The sequence below is a fragment of the Salmo salar genome, chromosome 10 (assembly GCF_965601325.2).
Source record: "Salmo salar chromosome 10, fSalSal1, whole genome shotgun sequence".
Lineage (NCBI taxonomy): Eukaryota > Metazoa > Chordata > Actinopteri > Salmoniformes > Salmonidae > Salmo > Salmo salar.
The window spans coordinates 32,059,105-32,083,531 of record NC_138300.1 but is presented as its reverse complement, the minus strand read 5'-3'; the positions used below and the strand labels follow the sequence as shown (position 1 = coordinate 32,083,531).

Here is a 24,427-nt window from a genome sequence, read left to right as displayed (position 1 = left end):
TATTTCCTTGTAATTTGTCCGAAGTAGCAGTGAGTGCAGTCTGTTTTCTCTCTGTATGAGACTATACATTCAATATGGAACCCAGACCTATCTATATAATATAGATATAGAGCAGTGTTTCCTAAACTCGGTCCTGGGGACCCAAAAGGGAGCACGTTTAGTTTTTTGCCCTAGCGCTAAACAGCTGAATCAAATACTCAAAGCTTGATAATCAGTTGATTATTTGGATCAGCTGTGTAGTGCTAAGGCAAAAAACTAAACGTGCACCCCTTGGGGTCGCCAGGACCGAGTTTAGGAAACACTGATATAGAGAGATATGTCACTTCAGAGCCTGGTTCGATCCCAGGCTGTATCACAACTGGCTGTGATCGGGAGTCCCATAGGGCGGCGCACAATCAGCCCAGCGTCATTCGGGTTATGCCAGGGTAGGCTGTCATTGTAAAATAAGAATTTGTTATTAACTGACTTGCCTAGTTAAATAAAGACTGTAGCCATTACAGGGCCAGGGAGAAACTCTGCCCCCTGCTGCAAGACTCATGCAATTACCCACAGCAACACCCCTGTTCTCTGCTCATACAAGGGGAAGATATTTACACACCCACTCTACCATTGTAAGGTTTACCTCTTGCCAAGGGTTAAGGTGTGTTGTCACTGCATCCAGACTTCTGCAACCAAAGTGTTCTTCAGTGTGTGAGTGAAATGTACCTTTCCCTCAGTCTCTCAGTCTGACGTGGGGTTTCTGTTTTATATGCACTGCATGGTGTTGAGGTTCTGATTTGCACTTTACTGAGAATTTGTCAAACACAATAAACTGCCCTATACAGTAGACCACTGCTTTGAGTTATGAATCACCAGATCACACCGAGCTGGACGCTAAATGAGCATGACTTTAACTGGTACATCTCTTTAATACTTCATGGGAATATAAAAAAACAACAGACAGACAAGTCTCATATGGCAGGCATCCTATTCCCTGTGCAGTGCACTACTTTTGACTGAGTGGCAAACCCTCTGTCACTTAGTGTATGACACAGGGAATAGGGTGTCATTTGAGACACAGAAGTAGCTGGATACAGTGTTGAGTCGTCGTAGCCATTTCCAACGTAAACACTTGTAAAGATACACTACACAGTGGAACCTCAACCAATACATGTATGGTGTCGCATAATTGTCTTTCTATAAAACATTCTGTATAATGCCCTTCATCTCATCCTCCATAACCCTGGATGGACATCAATACAAGAGATCCGAGCTATAGCGTCGTTGACATTTAACAGTCATTTCAAATTATAAGGTAATTGCCGACAACTGCAGCATTTATCTTGAATGCGATCTCTGAACACGGTTACCTTAAAAAGCTGCTTTGTCGACTAGAGCGCTCGGATTGAATCCCAGCCAAAACAATATTATAACAGAAATAGTCCATCCGATTGCAGGTTGTCCAGACAGATTCTACAAGCCTCCGTCATCTGAGTGATTGTCATGGCGATGACTGGCAGTTGACGACAGACATTGCCGTTCTTCCTGTGTTCACCAGCTGCTCATAGAAGAGAGAACAGACCCAGACATCAATGCATTATCAATAGCCTTGTTATTGACTGATCAACGGTTCTGCTCAGTGGTGACAATTGGAGCTGTAAAGTAAAGCAACTTTCTCACCTGTAGGTAGTTTGTAGTCTACTAAGCGTCACTGGTGTCTGCATACAGGTCAGGAGGAGGAAGAACCACCATATCTGGAAGCGTCAAATCTGCTTCCTCTTTACACCTATAGAGAAACACACAGATGCCTGTCACACACACACACTCTAATGCTTTAAGACACACACCCACTCAGTGACACAGCTCAATAACATTCACAACCCAAGCCAAGAAAACCTGTCTGATAAATTACACAATGTGGCATTTCTTTCTATCCAACTTACAGGTACACTGTCTCTGGTCCTATGTCCATAGGGCCTGGAAATGAAACAAGAAAGATGTTTTAAAAGGTATTTTCCCACTGTCATCTGAGTGTCAGATTCAAAAGTAGAAAGTTAATTCCTTTCATTGAACTCATGAATTCCAACAACATTATTTCAACCATTATGAGCTGGTTTCCTGGACCCAGATTAAACCCTACTGAGGGGTATACTACAAACTAGGACCAATGAATTAGCCAGCTAACTTTGATAAACCAGAAATAACTTACGTTTTTGATTCAATAAGAAAGCTAAAGTTGAATATATGTTTTGGTTGTTGAGTCAATTAGACCATGCCAACTTCAAGCTCATCTTTCTAAAAAAAGTAAAGGTTATTTCAGAATATTTAGGCAAGTTAGCTGACTAACTCCTCGCGATACCCCTCGGGACTATTACAGATGTAGGATTTTCATTTGAGCCAGTTTGCTACAGCAGGAAAATAATCCTGCAGAAAAAGGAAATGTGAATTATAATTAATGGAGATTTCTGTAGGGGTTGATACATTTTTCATAAGGGAAATTTAAAATCAAGTCATATGTCAATGTGGAAATTACAAACTTCAGAAGCCTTTTTTGCATTACAGGAAAGTTCTCCTGCAACAGGGTGATCAAATTAAGATCCTACGTCTGTATTAAAGAAAGGCATGCACAATGGATAATTTGGGTCTAGGTAACCAGCCCAAGGACAATATACCTAATGTGTGGAATGTGTAGGACACAGAATCCACCCATAGCGCGTTACTTACTGATCGGTTCTTCTTCAGGTTCTTCAGGTCTTCTTAGAGGGAGACAGTAGGGAAAGCGAGAGATGGTTGAGTAAGGAGAGGAGAAGAAAGAGAAGAAAAAAAACAAGAGAAGCTGCTGAAGAAAATGTAGCCTATTTCAGAAGAACAGAATAGCATACTCTGAGTTGTCCTTATGTTAGGCCCTGATCTGGCTATTCCATATGGCTGTGGGCTACACTAGTTAATTTAGCAGACAAGATTTGCTTAGAATTCCGTGGCATTATTTTATAGTATGAAGAATTCAATTGAATATAGCTGAATAAAACAATTTGAGGGAGTGCGCACATGAAGGTATTCTGTGTTGAGCGGTTAACAAAGAAACAGGTCCTCCTATATGCTTCATTGAGTTATGTAACTTTAGTTGTGAAAGAAATGTTGGGCTATATGTTTTGATTTTTAATACATTCTAAGGCTGCATAATGCGACTAATGATGATTTGAAAAAAGTTGCATGAAAGGCATGAGCTCTGCTTTGTTTGTTGCGCAGGCTGTACACACTTCATCAGTCCCTCCACAATTTCCCAGCTGCATCCCCTTCGTGTGGCCGAAGGGGATGCAGAAGAAAAGAAAAAAAATCCATGCCTTTGCGGCCAGTGGCTGTTGTGCCCTTGAGCTGAATATAAGCATTATAATTCCCTTCTCCCGGCTGCATGCTGAAGCACCTCTCACTCACATGGCTCTCAGTTATGTGATTGGGTCTTTCTCACAGGCTACAAATGAAGACAGACACATCAGGGACGCAACTGCTCGCATCCTTATCCAATTCCGAAGTGCATATTGAAGATATTTGAAGAACTGTCCACATTTACTTTTCGTCAGCCAACAAGATGAGTAGGCCTAACGAACAGCAAAAGCACTAGCCTATATCAATCTACTATCCCCCATAGTACACAAGTTGACCTATTCTATTCTGTGTGAGAAATAAATATTGAAAACATAGCCTGGGACAGTTGTGAGATGCGATAGATCACAAATTAATACAACCACTAGCATCAAAAAACCTGATTTAAGCAATGACCCTGACGCAACAGGTGAGAACGTTTAGCTTAACATTTTTATAAACTATTAGGCCATTTCTTCACATAAGCGCAGCAGTCCTCACACGGCAGTAGGCTACTGTATATGCGCGAATGTTCCATTAGCAGGAAAACTCAAAAGTGACCACAAATGTGATTATGTATGTAATGGTTATATTATAAAGGTGCATTTTTATGGTGAAAATGATCTTCCCCAAACTTGAAACTCACTCACTGCGTATGCATGTTAAACTCTACACCCGTTGTAAAGCGGATTAATGTGCTTCATTTTAAGAAGTTATTTGGCCACTTCAGTTGTGATACAAACCTATAGGTCTATGGGCTAGGCTACATGAGGTGTGAGACTATGATTTGAAAAAGTCGCAAAAAGAAAAGAATGCGCTGTTTGCCTTAAGCTGGATAATATATCATTCACAATATAATATTGTCACCCATCACACTATTCTTTATTTTATCTTGTCTTTACATATACTAAATAATATATGTGTGAAATTAGTTTTGATTTAGAATGGACCATTATCATGCACCTGTCTTGAAACGGGCAGCGAAAAAAAATACGTCTTCTATGCACTTAAATAGCAAATGCAGGACGTTTTTCCAGTGGTTCATTTTCATGCCAGCCAGGTAGGCCATACCCCTGTTGTAAAGAGAATCAATGTGTTTAATATTAGGAAAGTTGAGAAATAAATATAGTAGGTCTAGCCTATAGAAAGCTGATTTTTAATAGAGGCCATCAACTCTGTTTTCTCACTCTCATGCAGTTGCATAGCCTATAGAAATGTTGCACAACATGAGCTCATGGGCTCTCATGAAGTGTTTGATTAGATTTTAAATTACATTTACATTGATGTCAGAGTGATTAGAGTGCGGAGGTGATGTCGAGTCAGGGTGTCCAAACCGAAGCTACCTGGGAGGCCTCAGGTTCCCCTGCTTCAGCTGGCCCGACGGGTTTCCATACTTCAGCGGGTTTGATAGGCTTCCCTGCCTCAGCGGGCAGTTAGCATGTTTGTTAGGCTACTAATGACCAGCAGCAGCATCAGAGCTTGGAGAAGCCTAATTACCGTGACTAAGATGGTCACGTGGAATTTGACTGCCGTTATGACTCGTGACTGATTGTGTGGCGGTAATACGGTCACCGTAACAGCCCTAGAGAAGCATCATTGGAAACATTCACCTTCACCTCTGTGTGTGCGTGCGTGTGTGTACCTCATGATGGGTTCCTCTACAACTGGTTTGTGGAAGAAAGTGGCCAGCTTCTGAAGTGCTTCATGTCTCGCCCTGCAGAATAGACAGACATCAGAATGGAGGCTATTGGACAGAATGTTGTTAATAGTATTAAAATCATTATCTGTGTGTGTGACTCACTGCATGTCAATGCCATCTATGCTGGCATCACTGAGTGTGTGTTGGTGGTGGATGCTAGGCTCTCTGCTTCCTGGAGGAAGAACAAGCACACAATAGTAGCCAACAACAAGCAATAGTTAGCCATAGATATTTGAGGTATTTCATAAGGAACAAAAAAATGTAAGAAAAACAGGAATTGAAGAAGGTTAGTGTAAAGCTGTTCACTGATAGTCGGGACGCAAGTTCAGGGAGTGAATACATTTAATAAATAAATGAACAAAACACGAAACAAACAGCGCACCGACATGAAACAGCAACAATGATGACTGGGGAATAAACCAAAGGGAGTGACATATGAAGGGCAGATGCCGACCAAGATGATCCCGGGGATCAGGAGCGGACTGGTCACCTCTGCTAAGGCGCGGGAACCTGTCGATCCGGCTGAGGTGTGGGAGCATGAAGACCTAGAGCGCCGGAGAGAGCACATACGTGACAGTATCCCCTCGCCGGCGTGTTCGGCTCCAGCCGCAGGACGCCAACCAAAGGGACGATCCCGGGCATGCTGAGTGGACCAGTCACCTCCGCTGAGGCGAAGAAACCTGACGAACCGGCTGAGACCTCCCCGGTTGCGGCACGGGAACCTGTCCATCAGCTGAGACACGGGAGCCTGTTCATCAGCTGAGGCACGGGAACCTGTCCATCAGCTGAGGCACGGGAACCTGTCCATCAGTTGAGGCACGGGAGCCTGTCCATCAGCTGAGGCACGGGAGCCTGTCCATCAGTTGAAGCACGGGAACCTGTCCATCATCTGAGGCACGGGAACCTGTCCATCAGTTGAGGCATGGGAGCCTGTCCATCAGCTGAGGCACGGGAGCCTGTCCATCAGTTGAAGCACGGGAACCTGTCCATCAGCTGAGGCACGGGAGCCTGTTCATCAGCTGAGGCACGGGAACCTGTCCATCAGTTGAGGCACGGGAGCCTGTCCATCAGCTGAGGCACGGGAGCCTGTCCATCAGTTGAAGCACGGGAACCTGTCCATCAGCTGAGGCACGGGAGCCTGTTCATCAGCTGAGGCACGGGAGCCTGTTCATCAGCTGAGGCATGGGAGCCTGTCCATCAGCTGAGGCACGGGAACCTGTCCATCAGTTGAAGCACGGGAACCTGTCCATCAGCTGAGGCACGGGAACCTGTCCATCAGCTGAGGCACGGGAACCTGTTCATCAGCTGAGGCACGGGAACCTGTCTTGAAGCACGGGAACCTGTCCATCAGCTGAGGCACGGGAACCTGTCCATCAGTTGAGGCACGGGAACCTGTCCATCAGTTGAGGCACGGGAGCCTGTCCATCAGCTGAGGCACGGGAGCCTGTCCATCAGTTGAAGCACGGGAACCTGTCCATCAGCTGAGGCACGGGAACCTGTCCATCAGCTGAGGCACGGGAACCTGTCCATCAGCTGAGGCACGGGAACCTGTTCATCAGCTGAGGCACGGGAACCTGTCCATCAGCTGAGGCACGGGAACCTGTCCATCAGCTGAGGCACGGGAACCTGTTCATCAGTTGAAGCACGGGAACCTGTACATCAGCTGAGGCACGGGAACCTGTCCATCAGCTGAGGCACGGGAACCTGTCCATCAGCTGAGGCACGGGAACCTGTTCATCAGCTGAGGCACGGGAACCTGTTCATCAGCTGAGGCACGGGAGCCTGTTCATCAGCTGAGGCACGGGAGCCTATCGAGCCCGCTGAGGCAGGGAAGCCTGTCAAACCCGCTGAGTCATGGCAGCCTGTCGAGCCAGCTGAGGCATGGGAGCCTATCAATCCCGCTGAAGTATGGAAACCCGTCGGGCCAGCTGAAGCAGGGGAACCTGAGGCCTCCCAGGTAGCTCCGGTTTGGACACCCTGACTCGACATCACCTCCAACACCAAAACAAACAAAAGAAACACTTCCTGATGGTTCCCTTAGTTGAGTCGTCATTCTGTAATGCTGAGAGTCAGGAAGCAAGTTCAGGGAGGGAAGACGTTTCATAAATAAATGAACAAAACAAGAACCACGAACAGTGCACCGACATGAACAGCAACAATGACGACTGGGGAAGAAACCAAAGGGAGTGACATATAAAGGGCAGGTAATCAAGGAGGTGATGGGAGTCCAGGTGAGTGTCATTATGCGCGTAACGCTAGTGACAGGTGTGAGCCATAACGAGCAGCCTGGTGACCTAGAGGCCGGAGAAGGAGCACACGTGACAGTTAGGCCAGTCACGGCTCATTGATAGTTAGATAGATCATTGTGTGGTTTGACTGTGGTGTTTCACTCACCCATCTCCGGCATGGACATTGTTTGGATGTGGTCTCTGTAGAAGAGAATGGAGAACATTCATAGGTCAAACCTGCATGGATTTTGGACGCAGCTGTAATCAGACATAGCACCCTCAACCTCACGTATATACCTTGTCTATACATATTCCATAATGCCCCTTCGTTAAAAGTTCTTCCAATTAAAGTCCATATACTCTAACAGTCCCCACTTCTAAATGACACTGTTAAAATAGTCAATATTGTAATTTCTGTGTTATGGACTGACCTCTCTGTTGGCTCTTCCTCAGTGAGGGAGGAGAGAGGTTCATCATCATCATCATGTGCCCACTCCTCGCTGTCGTCTGTGACTGGGGGGAGAACACACACAGAGTTTAATAGTTTATTTGGCTCCACAATATGGCATGTGTGCATGTTGTGACGACCCTCCCACTCTGTCTGCCGTATTCTTTCTCTTCGCTCTCGTTTTCCTTATTTGGTTGCCGGTGGGCGGAGCCGGGAGGTTCGTCAGCGACATGGGACATACCTGGGCCGGGTGTGTCCCAGGATAAATACACCACTTCCCCATTCATGGAGGAGAATCTCTCCATGCAGACACCTTTATAGATTTTGTTGTGGTATTTTGTTTGTTTGCTTTGGCACCAACACCCTGCATTATCACATTTATGCATGCAAACACTCACTTACACTACTGATTACATACACCATTGTTAATTGTATTTAGTTTACTTTATTTAATACATATATTTTGTTATTCCTTGTCTCCACGTTGTCTCCCTTTTGTTACGAACTTCGAGCCGGTTCGTGACAATGCACTAAATTATTGACTGTAAACAGTGAAGTACTTACAGCTGCCTGTATCTTCCTGAAGTGGGTAGTGATTGGATATCCTGCTGTCCATACTGGCCACCTCTCCTCCCTGTTCTACCATAGTGGTAATGTTTTTACAGCTGATGGCGCGAGGAGCCGTCTTCCCCATTTCCAACATCTCCTTAATGTCCAGCTCCACGTCGCTCACTGAGATGTATCCATCTACATACACACATACAGTACGTGTCAAAAGTTTGGACACAGTCATTCAAGGGTTTTTCTTAATTTTTTACTATTTTCTACATTGTAGAATAATAGTGAAGACATCAAAACTATGAAATAACATATGGAAAAATGTAGTAACCAAAAACGTTTAAACAAATCAAAACATATTTTAGATTCTTCAAAATAGCCACCCTTTGCCTTGATGACAGCTTTGCACACTCTTGGCATTCTTTCAACCAGCTTCATGAGGAATGCTTTTCCAACAGTTTTGAAGGAGTTCCCACATATGCTGAGCACTTGTTGGCTGCTTTTCCTTCACTCTGCAGTCTAACTCATGCCAAACCATCTCAATTGGGTTGAGGTCACATGATTGTGGAGGCCAGGTCATCTGATGCAGCACTCCATCACTCTCCTTGGTCAAATAGCCCTTACACAGCCTGGAGGTGTGTTTTGGGTCATTGTCCTGTTGAAAAACATGATAATCCCACTAAGTGCAAACCAAATGGGATGGCGTATCGCTGCAGAATTCCGTGGTAGCCATGCTGGTTAAGTTTGCCTTCTAAATAAATCACATTAATGTCCATTGCTCGTGTTTCTTGGCCCAAGCAAGTCTCTTCTTCTTATTGGTGTCCTTTATTAGTGGTTTCTTTGCAGCAATTGACCATGCAGGCCTGATTCACGCAGTCTTCTCTGAACTGTTTATGTTGAGATGTGTCTGTTACTTGAACTCCATGAAGCTTTTATTTGGGCTGCAATTTCTGAGTCTGGTAACTCTAATGAACTTATCCTCTGCAGCAGAGGTAACTTTTGGTCTTCCTTTCCTGTGTCGGTCCTCACGAGAGCCAGTTTCATCATCGCGCTTGATGGTTTTTGCAACTGCACTTGAAGAAACTTTCAAAGTTTTTGAAATTTTCCGGATTGACTGACCTTCATGTCTTAAAGTAATGATGGACTGTCATTTCTTGTTGCTTATTTGATCTGTTCTTGCCATAATATGGACTTGGTCTTTTACCAAATAGCGCTATCTTCTGTATACCACCCCTACCTTGTCACAACACAACTGATTGGCTCAAACGCATTAAGAAGGAAAGAAATTCCACAAATTTACTTTTAACAAGGCACACCTGTTAATTGAAATGCATTCCAGGTGACTACCTCATGAAGCTGGTTGAGAGAATGCCAAGAGTGTGCAAAGCTGTCATCAAGGCAAAGGGTGGTTACTTTGAAGAATCTCAAATATAAAATATATTTTGATTTGTTTAACACTTTTTTGGTTACTACATGATTCCATATGTGTTATTTCATAGTTTTGATGTCTTCAATATTATTCTACAAAGTAGAAAATAGTAAAAAATAATGAAAAACCCTTGAATGAGTAGGTGTGTCCAAACTTTGACTGGTACTGTACGTATAACATATACAGATGTAGGATCTTAATTTGAGCCAGTTTTCTACAGCAGGATAATAATCCTGAAGCATCATGAAATGTGAATTATTATATGTGGACATTTATGTAGGGTTTGATACATTTTTCGTTAGGGCAAATCAAGTCTGACATTTCAAATGGGAAATTACAAGCTTTAGAAACCTTTTTGAAAGTCAAATACACTACAAGTTTGAATTTCCTACTGTGCACCTGTTATAACCCAGGTTAGGGATTGGCCGGGGCAGGCCGTCATTGTAAATAACAGTGTGTGCTTAACTGACTTGCTTAGTTAAATAAAGGTTAAATAAAATACAAAATAAATAAAAATAACTGAGATGTACCTGTCTATGCACACACATAGATATGTAAACCTATATTCAAACAACTACTCCAGATTTTGAGCCATTCATTTGACAGATTTTATGCACATCTGTATTTGTGTAGAGGTCAGAGGTCAGGGGTTAGGGAGGTGTGTAACCTACATGTATTAGTGCTGTCCCTGGCCAGCCATTTTCCTTTCGGGCAGTTTGTGGTCCGTATGATGCTGACTATGTCCCCATTCTTCACAGTCAGGTCGTTCTTATGTCCTTTAGACGCTACCATCACTGTAGCCTGGTAAATAGCCTCCTTCTGATCTGTTATCTACACACACACACACACACACACACACACACACACACACACACACAAGTAAATATACTCTCAGCAGCCCATACTGTATTTACTGATGAGGAGCGTGATTAATGTAATGTAAGTCTGTTAATCCATTAACGGCATAAACTGCTAGTGGGGCTGCTACTGTTGATATTACCTTGTGTATTAATCTGTGTATAACAGAGCGTATTAGTGTAGTGTGCAGTGTGTGCAGTGTATGTCGTGTGTGTACTTCTCCCATCGCTAGTATTCAGATTTCAGATCCAAAATCATTAATTTACATCATTGGGAGACTTGCTCAAAAGTTCAAGTTAACCCTGTAAATCTCAAGTCAAAATACATCTCTCTGTGATATAAGTTATTACCATGTTAACATGTTGTTCAGATAATCTGCCATCCTGAGGAATGAAATCACACTGATTTCTACTGCCGAGAATACTATTTCACCCTCCTCTCCTCTCCTCTCCCTCCCCTCAACTCCCCTCTCCTGTCCTCTCCTCTCCTCTCCCCTTAAGGTTACTTACCTTAAACGTCTTCATCTCATTTTCTTTCTTCTCTCTCTCTTTCTGCTCTTTCCTCTCTCTTTCTTTCTGTTCTTTCTTCTCCTTCTCCAGACGTTGTTTTTCTTTCTTTTTCAATTGTTTCTCATCTGGGGTTTCCGAGGCAGGCTTCTTCAAGAACCAACCAGTCTTGGGTGTTTCTTCAGTCTGTAAACAATTGGTAGATGAAGGACATGTCTGTCCAGATCTTTACTGGGTCATTAGATTTACACAGGATAGATGCAGAGAAGTACCTGAGCGATAGATCAGGCTTTACTGTGTGTAATACAGACCTGGGTCAAATACCTTCAAATACTGAGCTATCAACCAATCAAAACACCTAGAATATTCCTTACCGGAAGCTGAGTCTCAGCATATGGGTCTGTGAAAGATGAAAGGAAGAGAAATAGTTAAGAAAACATGATGACATCTGAGCCCATCATTTATGTTAATTTATTTTATTGGCTGCAGTTATGGCTAGATAAGATCCAATCATGAGTGAGAAAGCAATGTCAGTCTGTTAAGGGTGATAGGAGAAAAGAGTAAAGGAGACAGACATCTCCGTTCAGACATAAAAACACATTAGCCTCACTGCCTGGACTACATTACATTACATACAGTACATACACACACACACATCTGACCTCATCTCTCATACCCACAGCTGGAAAGTGTCATATGGTGGACAGCATCTAAGGTTCTTTCTGATGCAACATGGCGGCGACAGAGATGGTCGCCTCGCTTCGCGTTCTTAGGACACTATGCAGTATTTTGTTTTTTTATGTGTCATTTCTTACACTGTTACCCCAGGAAATCTTAAGTCTTATTACATACAGCCGGGAAGAACTATTGGATATAAGAGCAACATCAACTTACCAACATTACGACCAGGAATACGACTTTCCCGAAGCGGATCCTCTGTTTGGACCACCACCCAGGACAATGGATCGAATCCTAGTAGGTGACGCAAAACATCGGTGCCGCAGAAGGCGCAAACGGAGCGGTTTTCTGGTCAGGCTCCGTAGACGGGCACATCGCTCACCGCCCCCGAGTATACTACTCACCAACGTCCAGTCTCTTGACAACAAGGTAGACGAAATTCGAGCAAGGGTTGCCTTCCAAAGAAACATCAGAGATTGTAACATTCTTTGTTTCACGGAAACATGGCTCACTCGGGATATGTTATCAGAGTCGGTACAGCCACCCGGTTTCTTCACGCATCGCGCCGACAGAAACAAACATCTCTCTGGTAAGGAGAATGGCGGGGGTGTATGCCTTATGATTAACGAGTCGTGGTGTGATCATAAAAACATACAGGAAGTCCTTTTGTTCACCTGGCCTAGAATTCCTTACAATCAAATGCCGACCGCATTATCTACCAAGAGAATTCTCTTCGAATATAATCACAGCCGTGTATATCCCACCCAAGCAGATACCTCGACGGCCCTGAAAGAACTTCATAGGACTCTATGTAAACTGGAAACTACATATCCTGAGGCTGCATTTATTGTAGCTGGGGATTTTAACAAAGCTAATCTGAAAACAAGGCTCCCTAAATGTTATCAGCATATCGAATGCGTGACCCGGGCTGGCAGCATTCTGGATCATTGCTACTCTAACTTCCGCGATACATACAAAGCCCTCCCTCGCCCTCCTTTCGACAAATCTGACCACAACTCCATGTTGTTGCTCCCAACCTATAGACAGAAACTAAAACAGGAAACACCTGTGCTCAGGTCTGTTCAATGCTGGTCCGACCAATCTGATTTCACGCTTCAAGATTGCTTCGATCACGTAGAATGGGATATGTTCCGGATAGCCTCAGACAACAACATTGATGTATACGCTGATTCGGTGGGCGAGTTTATTAGCAAGTGCATCGGTGATGTTGTATCCACGGTGACTATTAAAACCTTCCCCAACCAGAAACCGTGGATTGATGGCAGCATTCGCGCAAAACTGAAAGCGCAAACCACTGCTTTTAATCATGGCAAGGCGACCGGAAACATGACCGAATACAAACAGTGTAGCTATTCCCTCCGCAAGGCAATCAAACAAGCTAAGCGTCAGTATAGAGACAAAGTAGAGTCGCAATTCAACGGCTCAGACACGAGACGTACAGTGCCTTGCGAAAGTATTCGGCCCCCTTGAACTTTTCGACCTTTTGCCACATTTCAGGCTTCAAACATAAAGATATAAAACTGTAATTTTTGTGAAGAATCAACAACAAGTGGGACACAATTATGAAGTGGAACGAAATTTATTGGATATTTCAAACTTTTTTAACAAATAAAAAACTGAAATATTGGCCGTGCAAAATTATTCAGCCCCTTTACTTTCAGTGCAGCAAACTCTCTCCAGAAGTTCAGTGAGGATCTCTGAATGATCCAATGTTGACCTAAATGACTAATGATGATAAATAGAATCCACCTGTGTGTAATCAAGTCTCCGTATAAATGCACCTGCTCTGTGATAGTCTCAGAGGTCCGTTTAAAGCGCAGAGAGCATCATGAAGAACAAGGAACACTCCAGGCAGGTCCGAGATACTGTTGTGGAGAAGTTTAAAGCCGGATTTGGATACAAAAAGATTTCCCAAGCTTTAAACATCCCAAGGAGCACTGTGCAAGCGATAATATTGAAATGGAAGGAGTATCAGACCACTGCAAATCTACGAAGACCCGGCCGTCCCTCTAAACTTTCAGCTCATACAAGGAGAAGACTGATCAGAGATGCAGCCAAGAGGCCCATGATCACTCTGGATGAACTGCAGAGATCTACAGCTGAGGTGGGAGACTCTGTCCATAGGACAACAATCAGTCGTATACTGCACAAATCTGGCCTTTATGGAAGAGTGGCAAGAAGAAAGCCATTTCTTAAAGATATCCATAAAAAGTGTTGTTTAAAGTTTGCCACTAGCCACCTGGGAGACACACCAAACATGTGGAAGAAGGTGCTCTGGTCAGATGAAACCAAAATCAAACTTTTTGGCAACAATGCAAAACGTTATGTTTGGCGTAAAATCAACACAGCTCATCACCCTGAACACACCATCCCCACTGTCAAACATGGTGGTGGCAGCATCATGGTTTGGGCCTGCTTTTCTTCAGCAGGGGCAGGGAAGATGGTTAAAATTGATGGGAAGATGGATGGAGCCAAATACAGGACCATTCTGGAAGAAAACCTGATGGAGTCTGCAAAAGACCTGAGACTGGGACGGAGATTTGTCTTCCAACAAGACAATGATCCAAAACATAAAGCAAAATCTACAATGGAATGGTTCACAAATAAACATATCCAGGTGTTAGAATGGCCAAGTCAAAGTCCAGACCTGAATCCAATTGAGAATCTGTGGAAAGAACTGAAAACTGCTGTTCACAAACGCTCTCCATCCAACCTCACTGAGCTCGAGCTGTTTTGCAAGGAGGAATGGGCAAAAATGTCAGTCTCTCGATGTGCAAAACTGATAGAGACATACCCCAAGCGACTTACAGCTGTAATCGCAGCAAAAGGTGGCGCTACAAAGTATTAACTTAAGGGAGCTGAATAATTTTGCACGCCCAATTTTTCAGTTTTTTATTTGTTAAAAAAGTTTGAAATATCCAATAAATTTCGTTCCATTTCATGATTGTGTCCCACTTGTTGTTGATTCTTCACAAAAAATTACAGTTTTATATCTTTATGTTTGAAGCCTGAAATGTGGCAAAAGGTCGAAAAGTTCAAGGGGGCCGAATACTTTCGCAAGGCACTGTATGTGGCAGGGTCTACAGACAATCACGCATTACAAAAAGAAAACCAGCCCCGTCGCGGACATCGACATATTGCTCCCAGACAAACTAAACAACTTCTTTGCTCGCTTTGAGGACAATACAGTGCCACTGACACGGCCCGCTACCAAAACCTGCGGGCTCTCCTTCACCGCAGCCAACGTGAGTAAAACGTTTAAACGTGTTAACCCTCGCAAGGCTGCCGGCCCAGACGGCATCCCTAGCCGCATCCTCAGAGCATGCGCAGACCAGCTGGCTGGTGTGTTTACGGACATATTCAATCAATCCCTATCCCAGTCTGCTGTTCCCACATGCTTCAAGAGGGCCACCATTGTTCCTGTTCCCAAGAAAGCTAAGGTAACTGAGCTAAACGACTATCGCCCCGTAGCACTCTCTCTCTTTCTGCTCTTTCCTCTCTCTTTCTTTCTGTTCTTTCTTCTCCTTCTCCAGACTTGTTTTTGACCCTGGGTCTCGACCCCGCCCTGTGCAACTGGGTCCTGGACTTTCTGACGGGCCGCCCCCAGGTGGTGAGGGTAGGAAACAACATCTCCACCCCGCTGATCCTCAACACTGGGACCCCACAAGGGTGCGTTCGCAGCCCTCTCCTGTACTCCCTGTTCACCCATGACTGCGTGGCCATGCATGCCTCCAACTCAATCATCAAGTTTGCAGACGACACTACAGTGGTAGGCTTGATTACCAACAATGATGAGACGGCCTACAGGGAGGAGGTGAGGGCCCTCGGACTGTGGTGTCAGGAAAATAACCTCACACTCAATGTCAACAAAACAAAGGAGATGATCGTGGATTTCAGGAAACAGCAGAGGGAGCACCCCCCTATCCACATCGACGGGACAGTAGTGGAGAAGGTGGAAAGTTTTAAGTTCCTCAGCGTACACATCACGGACAAACTGAAATGGTCCACCCACACAGACAGCGTGGTGAAGAAGGCGCAACAGCGCCTCTTCAACCTCAGGAGGCTGAAGAAATTTGGCTTGTCACCGAAAACACTCACAAACTTTTACAGATGCACAATCGAGAGCATCCTGTCGGGCTGTATCACCGCCTGGTACGGCAACTGCTCCGCCCACAACCATAAGGCTCTCCAGAGGGTAGTGAGGTCTGCACAACGCATCACCGGGGGCAAACTACCTGCCCTCCAGGACACCTACACCACCCGATGTCACAGGAAGGCCAAAAAGATCATCAAGGACAACAACCACCCGAGCCACTGCCTGTGCACCCTGCTATCATCCAGAAGGTGAGGTCAGTACAGGTGCATCAAAGCTGAGACCGAGAGACTGAAAAACAGCTTCTATCTCAAGGCCATCAGACTGCTAAACAGCAATCACTAACTCAGAGAGGCTGCTGCCTACATGGATACCCAATCACTGGCCACTTTAACAAATGGATCACTAGTCACTTTAAACAATGCCACTTTAAATAAAGCCACTTGAATAATGTTCACATATCTTACATTACTCATCTTTGGTCCTGCCGTACATACCTACACGTACGCTATGGTCACAAGACGCAGGCCTCCTAATTGTCCCTAGAATTTCTAAGCAAACGGCTGGAGGTAGGGCTTTCTCCTATAGAGCTCCATTTTTATGGAATGGTCTGCCTACCAATGTGAGAGACGCAGACTCAGTCTCAACCTTTAAGTCTTTACTGAAGACTTATCTCTTCAGTAGGTCCTATGATTAAGTATAGTCTGGCCCAGGAGTGTGAAGGTGAACGGAAAGGCTGGAGCAACGAACCGCCCTTGCTGTCTCTGCCTTGCCGGTTCCCCTCTTTCCACTGGGATTCTCTGCCTCTAACCCTTTTACAGGGGCTGAGTCACTGGCTTACTGGTGTTCTTCCATGCCGTCCATGGGAGGGGTGCGTCACTTGAGTGGGTTGAGTCACTGACGTGGTCTTCCTGTCTGGGTTGGCGCCCCCCCTTGGGTTGTGCCATGGCGGAGATCGTTGTGGGCTATACTCGGCCTTGTCTTAGGATGGTAAGTTGGTGGTTGGAGACATCCCTCTAGTGGTGTGGGGGCTGTGCTTTGGCAAAGTGGGTGGGGTTATATCCTGCCTGTTTTGGCCCTGTCCGGGGGTATCATCGGATGGGGCCACAGTGTCTTCTGATCCCTCCTGTCTCAGCCTCCAGTATTTATGCTGCAGTAGTTTATGTGTCGGGGGGGCTAGGGTCAGTCTTTTACATCTGGAGTATTTCTCTTGTCTTATTCGGTGTCCTGTGTGAATTTAAATATGCTCTCTCTAATTCTCTCTTTCTGTCTTTCTCTCGGAGGACCTGAGCCCTAGGACCATGCCTCAGGACTACCTGGTATGATGACTCCTTGCTGTCCCCAGTCCACCTGGCCGTGCTGCTGCTCCAGTTTCAACTGTCTGCCTGCGGCTATGGAACCCTGACCTGTTCACCGGACGTGCTTGTTGCACCCTCGACAACTACTATGATTATTATTATTTGACAATGCTGGTCATTTATGAACATTTTAACATCTTGACCATGTTCTGTTATAATATCCACCCTGCGCAGCCAGAAGAGGACTGGCCACCCCTCATAGCCTGGTTCCTCTCTAGGTTTCTTCCTAGGTTTTTGGCCTTTCTAGGGAGTTTTTCCTAGGGAGTTTTTCCTAGCCACCGTGCTTCTTTCACATGCATTGCTTGCTGTTTGGGGTTTTAGGCTGGGTTTCTGTACAGCACTTTGAGATATCAGCTGATGTACGAAGGGCTATATAAATAAATTTGATTTGATCTCATATGTATATACTGTACTCTATAGTAGAACTTACTGTAAGGTGCCTGTGTCTTACTCTTCGCTGATCCTTTATTTTTCTTGGTGGGTTGACCCTTGACCTTCTGCTTGGCTGAGGGCATGTCCTCATAGGCATTGCCACAGCTCTCATAGGTGCTGTCTTCTGCCTGGGCTCTGGAGAGTTGGGGGTGGGAGAACAGTCAGTCGGTGACAACAACATGACATAGAGCACTATTCTAGTGGAGAACAAGAGCTGGATATATTCTTGAGAACTAGGTACGTTTGAGAGAGAGTAAGAGATAGCTGGTTGTGTTACCCTGCAGCTGGCTGGGGGTCCTGGCTGAAAGGGGAGGCATGGACAGTGTCCTGAAGAACCTCCATGGGAACCTCCACCCCCGGTTCTGATTCTGGAATCTCTCTGAATTCAACTCCAAACTCTGGAACTCCCTGGTCCTCAACTTCCGGAAGCTCCTCACCCTCTTCCAGAATCTTCTGTTCTAGAGGCATTGTCTCTGGAATGTTGTCTGCGCTTAGTGGGACAAACTCAGGGTCACCATAATCTCCGTACCCCCACTTAGACACCTCTAATTCCACTAAGTCTGCAGGCTGGAACTCCGGGGCTTCCAATTCCAGAACATCCGATCCTACATCCTCAAACTCAGGAATGTTGAGAGCAGAATCAGCTGAAGGAACAGGAATCTCCACAGCTGTGAGGAGAGACAGATAGTTACTCAACAAGAACAACCACACACTGATAACAATACACTATCCTTTCCATTTTAGCGTGTGCGTCTGGGAATGTGAGATATGCTTGTATATGTGTAATGTGGTTTGGTTCTGTGGTTTGTGAACACAATGCTGTAGAGCTCTTTAGAAACAGAACATGTCCAGTGTGAGGAGAAGTTGGTGGGATGTACCATAGGCAGTCAGGTCCAAGGAGGGGAGTTGGGGGGGTTTCTCTGGCGGGAATCCTCGGGTGGAGGCCTCTGGGAGGCGCTTTCTCGGGGGAGGAGGGGGCACCACAAACAGGTCTGGTAGGACGTCCCTTGCCCCCTCCTCTGCTATCCCCTCCAACATAGGAGACGCCTGCCCTAAAGAGAGGGAGGGCGGGGGAGAGAGAGAGAGAGAGAGAGAGGGAGAGAGAGAGAGAGAGAGAGGGAGAGAGAGAGAGAGGTTCAATACTAAGAAAGCTAAAGCAGTGAAACCTACAGTGTAGGTTATAGTGTTGTGAAGTGTAACGCTGTGAAGCGAAAAGACTTCAGTCAACACCTATGGCCTCTCTAAAAGGCTTTGTTAAAGTTGAAAACAATGACAGCAGCACCCAATCATGGCAGACACGCTGTTCCTCTACACCACAGTGACAGTTTAAATACCTTCTCTACTCCGCCCTACTCTTCCTCCACCTTTCCTCCTCTACTCCGCCCTACATTCCCCCTCTCCCGTTCTCCCGTTCTCCTCCTCTACTCCGCCCTACTCTTCTCCTCTCTTCCTCCCCCTTTCCTCCTCTACTCCGCCCTACATTCCCCCACTCCCGTTCTCCTCCTCTACTCCGCCCTACTCTCCTCCTCTCTTCCTCCCCCTTTCCTCCTCATCCACCCTACTCTCCCCCTCTGCCCTCCTCAGGACAGAGTTGTTTTTGGCTCTGAGAGGTAGAGAGGTATTTTACCTGCTCTGCTTTTTAGTGTCTGCAGCTTTGCAACAACACCCATTGTCTTACCTGGGGTGTAAGGGATGAGCTGCACTCCTGTGTACTTCAGAGTACAAAGAAACTGAGAAAAAAATTTATGAAATGTATGCATTCACTACTGTAAGTCACTCTGGATAAGAGCGTCTGCTAAATGACTAAAATGTAAATGTAAAATGTACAAAAGCAGGGTGAACAGAAGATGGAAAGAGAGAGAGAGAGAGGAAGAGGGAGAACAGGGGTCTCAGGAAGAGAGATGTACAGAGAAAGAGAGGGAGAGAGACACTTACTAATGTCAATACCGTTGACTAAGGCCGGTTTCAGGGGTGTAGGGGCCGCCGCCCCTGCCTGGTCATCGTAGTCGATTGGTGGGAGCTCAGGTAGGGATTTCACCGGGGTGGGGCTTGGGCTGTGGGGGGGTGGGGGTAGGTCCTCTATGGTGGGCGTGACAGGTCTGGAGGGGGTGGGGGTCGTAAGAGGGCTGGGGGGGGGGGGGAATGGAGTTAACAATAACATAATAATAACAATATGGTCATTTATTGGACTCTTTCATCCAAAGCGACTGGGGGATAGTGTTAATGTGTATGTACTGAAGGTATATTGTGTACCTGGCGAGCTTCCTCTTAGCTTTCTCCAGAGCATTGAAGATTACCTCTGATCCTCTTTTTTTTGGTGGACTCATCTCTTCTGCTCGTCCTAAAGCGAACAGGGCTGAGAGTGGCCGTTCCTGGACCCCCACAGGCCTCTCAGGCTGGAGGGATGGGGGTGCGATTGAGGGGTCACCAGCCGGGGGAGGGGGGGTGTGAGAGGGAAGTGGAGAGGCAGAGGTCTCGACTATAACAGCAATATCCACTACAACAGACTCAGGTTCAAGTTCAGCAGCTGGAGGTGTAGGGGGAGGAGAGGGGGTAGGGTCAGGGGGTGGGGATGGGGATGGAGTGGCGATAACAGGTGGAGGTGGGGAGGGGATAGCAGGGAGTATATGGGTGACTGGGGGAGCTGGCATTGGGCTGGGTGGGGCAGGAACAGGGGAAGGGGTAGGGCTGGGGCGGACTGATACTGGCAGGGTGGGGGCTGGGATGGTTTCAGCTGGGGTTTCAGGGATGTGATCAATGATAGGAGGGTCAGGGATCACTAGGATGGGGTTAGGTGGTGTAACAACTGTAATGGCTTCAGCTGCTGGTGCAGGTTTCAGGGTGGGGGGTAACAGGGTAAATACTGGGTTATGAGTCAGCTCCAGGGGTAAGGGGGAATCTCGTACTGGGGCAGGTATCGATGCAGGGGGTAAGTGAACAATGTGTACTGCTGGGGAAGGTGGGATAATGACAGTACGTATAGGTATATCACCAGGGGGGGCTGGGGTTCCGAAGGTGGTTAGAGGCATGAGAGGTTCAGGGTCAGCCAGGTCTGGGCTGGCTATGTCCAGTATGGGGAAAGGAAGAAGCTCAACTTTCCCCTTCTTCCCTGTTTTCACTGACTTCCCGATACCCAGAAAACCCTTCTTCTTTGTTGTGTTTATGGGCGGTGGTGACATGTCTACCAGCTCAACAATACCCCTCTTAGACCCCCCAGGGGACAGCAGGGACACTTTCTTGTTCTTCATGGCCTTCATGACCAGGTCTGCTTCTTTCTTCTGTTTCTGGTCCAGCAGATCCGACCTCACCGCTACTTCTACAATATCTTTCCCTCCATTCATCATTTCATCCGCCTTCCCTTTATCAGCCTTCGCCTCTGCCTTCTTTTTACCTAGTAATTTCACCTTCCCCTCATCCTTGTCTTTGCCCTTCACCATCTCCTCCTCCTCCTTGACGATGACTCTGGATGCGATGCCACCTGGCCCCTGGAGGGAGGAGAGGAGGGAGGGTCGAGCACCGCGCGGTAGGGAGTGTGAGTTGGAGGGTGTGTGTGATGTGGAGCTGAGGGAAGGAAGGCAGTTTGTAGGGCTGTGAGGAGGAGGCAGGACTTTAGCTTTCTCAGGGAGAGCAGGTTTGGTCCTGGGCTGCTTCAGCAGCAACACTTCCTCATCCTGGAACTTTGCCCTCAAGGACTTGAAGTCCAGAAAGTCTTCTTCCTATCAGACAGAGAAAGGAGGGGAGGACATTTCAAACTTGTAGTGTATTTGAGGTTTAAAAAGGCTTCTGAAGTTTGTGATTTCCACTTTGAATTTATTTTGACTTGATTTTGTATCAACCACTACAAAAATGTAATTCATATAATCAACATAATAATTCACATTTCCTGTTGCTGCAGGATTATTTTCAAGGTGGGGTGCACAACCCCCAAAGCATCTTCCAGACGCTCTGACAGCAAAACTGCCAATAGAAACCCATAGAAGCCTAATTCCTTTAGGTGAGAGCCTGGGGGCAATAGAACTATAGGTCAGGGGCCCTGGGCTTGTGTGTGTGTGTGTGTGTGTGTGTGTGTGTGTGTGTGTGTGTGTGTGTGTGTGTGTGTGTGTGTGTGTGTGTGTGTGTGGTTGTGTGTGTGGATGTGTGTGTGTGCGCGCTGATGGACCAGTCAGGCTGCTATACCACATGATGACTCTTCCATCTATCTATCCATCCATCCATTCATTCACACACACACACACACACACACACACACACACACACACACACACACACACACACACACACACACACACACACACACACACACACAGAGAGATAAAGCCAGATATTTTATATCAAATCTGAAGTTATTACAAAGCTACATATAGCAATAAACAAGAGAGAAGAACCACCTAATAGATGTTGAGACAAGCAAAATGGGCATCATGCCAACTACCCATCTGACTAAAACTGTATTCATGGTAACAACCTTCATTATGGGTGATCGGGGTTGGTTGTCACGCTTTGTACTCTTGTGTGTATTTCTCATCACCAGTCTATCTTAGAAGACTCTTTTCAATATTAATAGGAAGTCCAAGGTCTTGGGTTAAAATAGGGACCCATTTTATCCTCCTCTATGGGGTTGGTTGTCACAATGTTTGCTACTAGTTTATTCCTTTTGTAACAGGAAATTAAGCAATATAGTATACTTATGCAATAAGGACCGAGGGGGTGTGGTATATCGCCAATATACCACGCTTAGGGTTGTTCTTAGGCATGACGCAACATGTTTATAAACTGGTTACCAACATAATTAGAGCAGTAAAAATAAATGTTTTGTCCTCCCGTGGTATACGGTCTGATATACCATGGGTGTCAGCCAATCAGCATTCAGGGCTCGAACCACCCAGTTTATAAAGAGTCTTTGAAATCGTCTTTCTTTGATGGGTGATATTCCCAACAAAATTCTGCATTTTATGCCTTGAGAACAACATATGACATTTTGAGTAAATGTGTGTGTATGCGTGCGTTTGCAAACGCATGTGTAGATTGAGGGTGTGTGACAGAAAATATATGTTTGTGAGAGAGGCAACAAACCCAGATAGCACAGATACCTCGGCCCAACGGATGTACCGTACATGATGCTTTGGGACGATGCAGTTTAAGACATTGTTTGCCAATTTGCCAGACGTCTCACAGATGTTTGCAGAATAGCTACATTCGACATGCTACAGTTCTACATCGTTTATAGTCGGCCAGGCATCAACATTCTTCCCAATGTCCAATCGCTCTCCACACTACATATACCACCCCCACATTTTTGTATTTTTTACTTTGAAACACAAATGCCCCTCACCTCAATGTTTTGTCATGCTGACATTAATTGTCCAGGTGGATGAGTTCTTTCAAAGAATTCACACATTTGAATTGTACAGTTATCACACAGCACCCTGTAGATTGGGAGTAGTAAAGCACTATGACAACCAACCCAGGTCTTCGCTATACCGGGACGGCGCTGTGTGCGTGCAAGGAGAGAGAAAATGACAAGATAAAAGTATTACCTGGTCCATCGTGCGTAATTCCACCAGGCAGACAGCTATGGGTAGCCTTGTTCCACCTCTCTTGTATTTCTCCAGGTGTCACCTTCTGCCTCTCTTTCTGGCTATTACATGTAGCGTCATTACACCAAGCAGTTACACAAAACAATCAACGCAATAACTCTGAATAACAGTCCAGGAGGCTACCGGTAAATGTTACTGTTGTCATTAACTAATAGAGGATTGGGCTAGTCTACATACCTTTACACTCTCTCTCCTTAGCTTCAGGGATGGATGGTTTCGGTCTCGGAAGAGAGTCAGGTGGAATTATCTCTCTCGCTCTCATATAATTATTCACGCTCACATCGCAGAAACGGTCCGTCCAGCTAAACGGGTCAGCTAGCCAGCGGGTATCGTGGTGTCTGTCGAGAACGCAAGGCATTTCAACGCAACGTGCATGATGAACTTTCTGACAGCTTTCATCAAACAGGAATGCCGTCTGACAGGTGTGCGTGTCATGACTCGCAGCTGGTGCCATAGAAGCGCGATTGTTGACAAACCACAATGAAATGCTCATTAAACGTGTTCCCCCTTCCTTTACCAAGGTAGGCTATACACATTGCTCATATGACACATGTTGGGCAAACAGGTACATTCCAGATGTGATAGCCTACATCCTATTGTGTGTGTCTATGGCAGTGATACAGAGTATTTGGGCTAGAACCATGTTGCCTAAAGCTGTATTACATATTCTAGACCAGTGGTTCCCAAACTTTTTATAGTCCTGTACCCCTTCAAACATTCAACCTCCAGCTGCGTACCCCCTCTAGCACAAGGGTCAGCGCACTCTGTTTGCCATCATTGTAAGCCTGCCACACACACACTATATGATACATTTATTAAAACCTCTACAGGATCAGTGGATCCCCCACTGGATGGTTGAGCTAACGTAGGCTAATGCGATTAGCATGAGGTTGTAAGTAACAATAACATTTCCCAGGACATATCTGATATTGGCAGAATGCTTACATTTTTTTGTTAGCTACTGTAAATTGGACAGTGCAGTTATTACAGTGAAAGAATACCATGCTATTGTTTGAGGAGAGTGCACAGTTATGAACTTGAAAAGTTATTAATAAACCAATTAGGCACATTTGGGCAGTCTTGATACAACATTTTGAACAGAAATGTAATGGTTCATTAGATCAGTCTTAAACTTTGCAGATACACTGCTGCCATCTAGTGGCCAAAATCTAAATTGCTC

General features: G+C 45.6%; 1 protein-coding gene across 3 annotated transcripts; it reads right to left on the bottom strand.

Annotated features, from left to right (window-relative positions):
* Window positions 1-888: 888 nt before the first annotated feature.
* Window positions 889-23,929, bottom strand: LOC106560229 (uncharacterized). 3 transcript variants are annotated; one of them, XM_045687635.2, is made up of 19 exons: window positions 23,425-23,929; window positions 23,188-23,288; window positions 19,904-21,366; window positions 19,586-19,776; window positions 18,529-18,702; window positions 17,928-18,318; window positions 17,649-17,785; window positions 11,443-11,468; window positions 11,072-11,254; window positions 10,376-10,535; window positions 8,282-8,464; window positions 7,701-7,782; window positions 7,436-7,470; window positions 5,144-5,213; window positions 4,985-5,056; window positions 2,704-2,735; window positions 1,923-1,956; window positions 1,660-1,765; window positions 889-1,537 (listed from the first exon to the last, which is right to left on the bottom strand). In XM_045687635.2, exons 2-18 carry the CDS (start codon window positions 23,194-23,196, stop codon window positions 1,681-1,683), a joined length of 3,327 nt encoding a protein of 1,108 aa, XP_045543591.1. In that variant the 5' UTR covers window positions 23,197-23,288; window positions 23,425-23,929; the 3' UTR covers window positions 889-1,537; window positions 1,660-1,680. The 3 variants fall into 3 exon arrangements, with proteins under 3 accessions (XP_045543591.1, XP_013978342.2, XP_082813031.1); XM_014122867.3 differs by having other exon boundaries at window positions 23,188-23,929; XM_082956905.1 differs by having other exon boundaries at window positions 2,704-2,732; window positions 23,188-23,929.
* Between the last annotated feature and the right edge of the window lie 498 nt (window positions 23,930-24,427).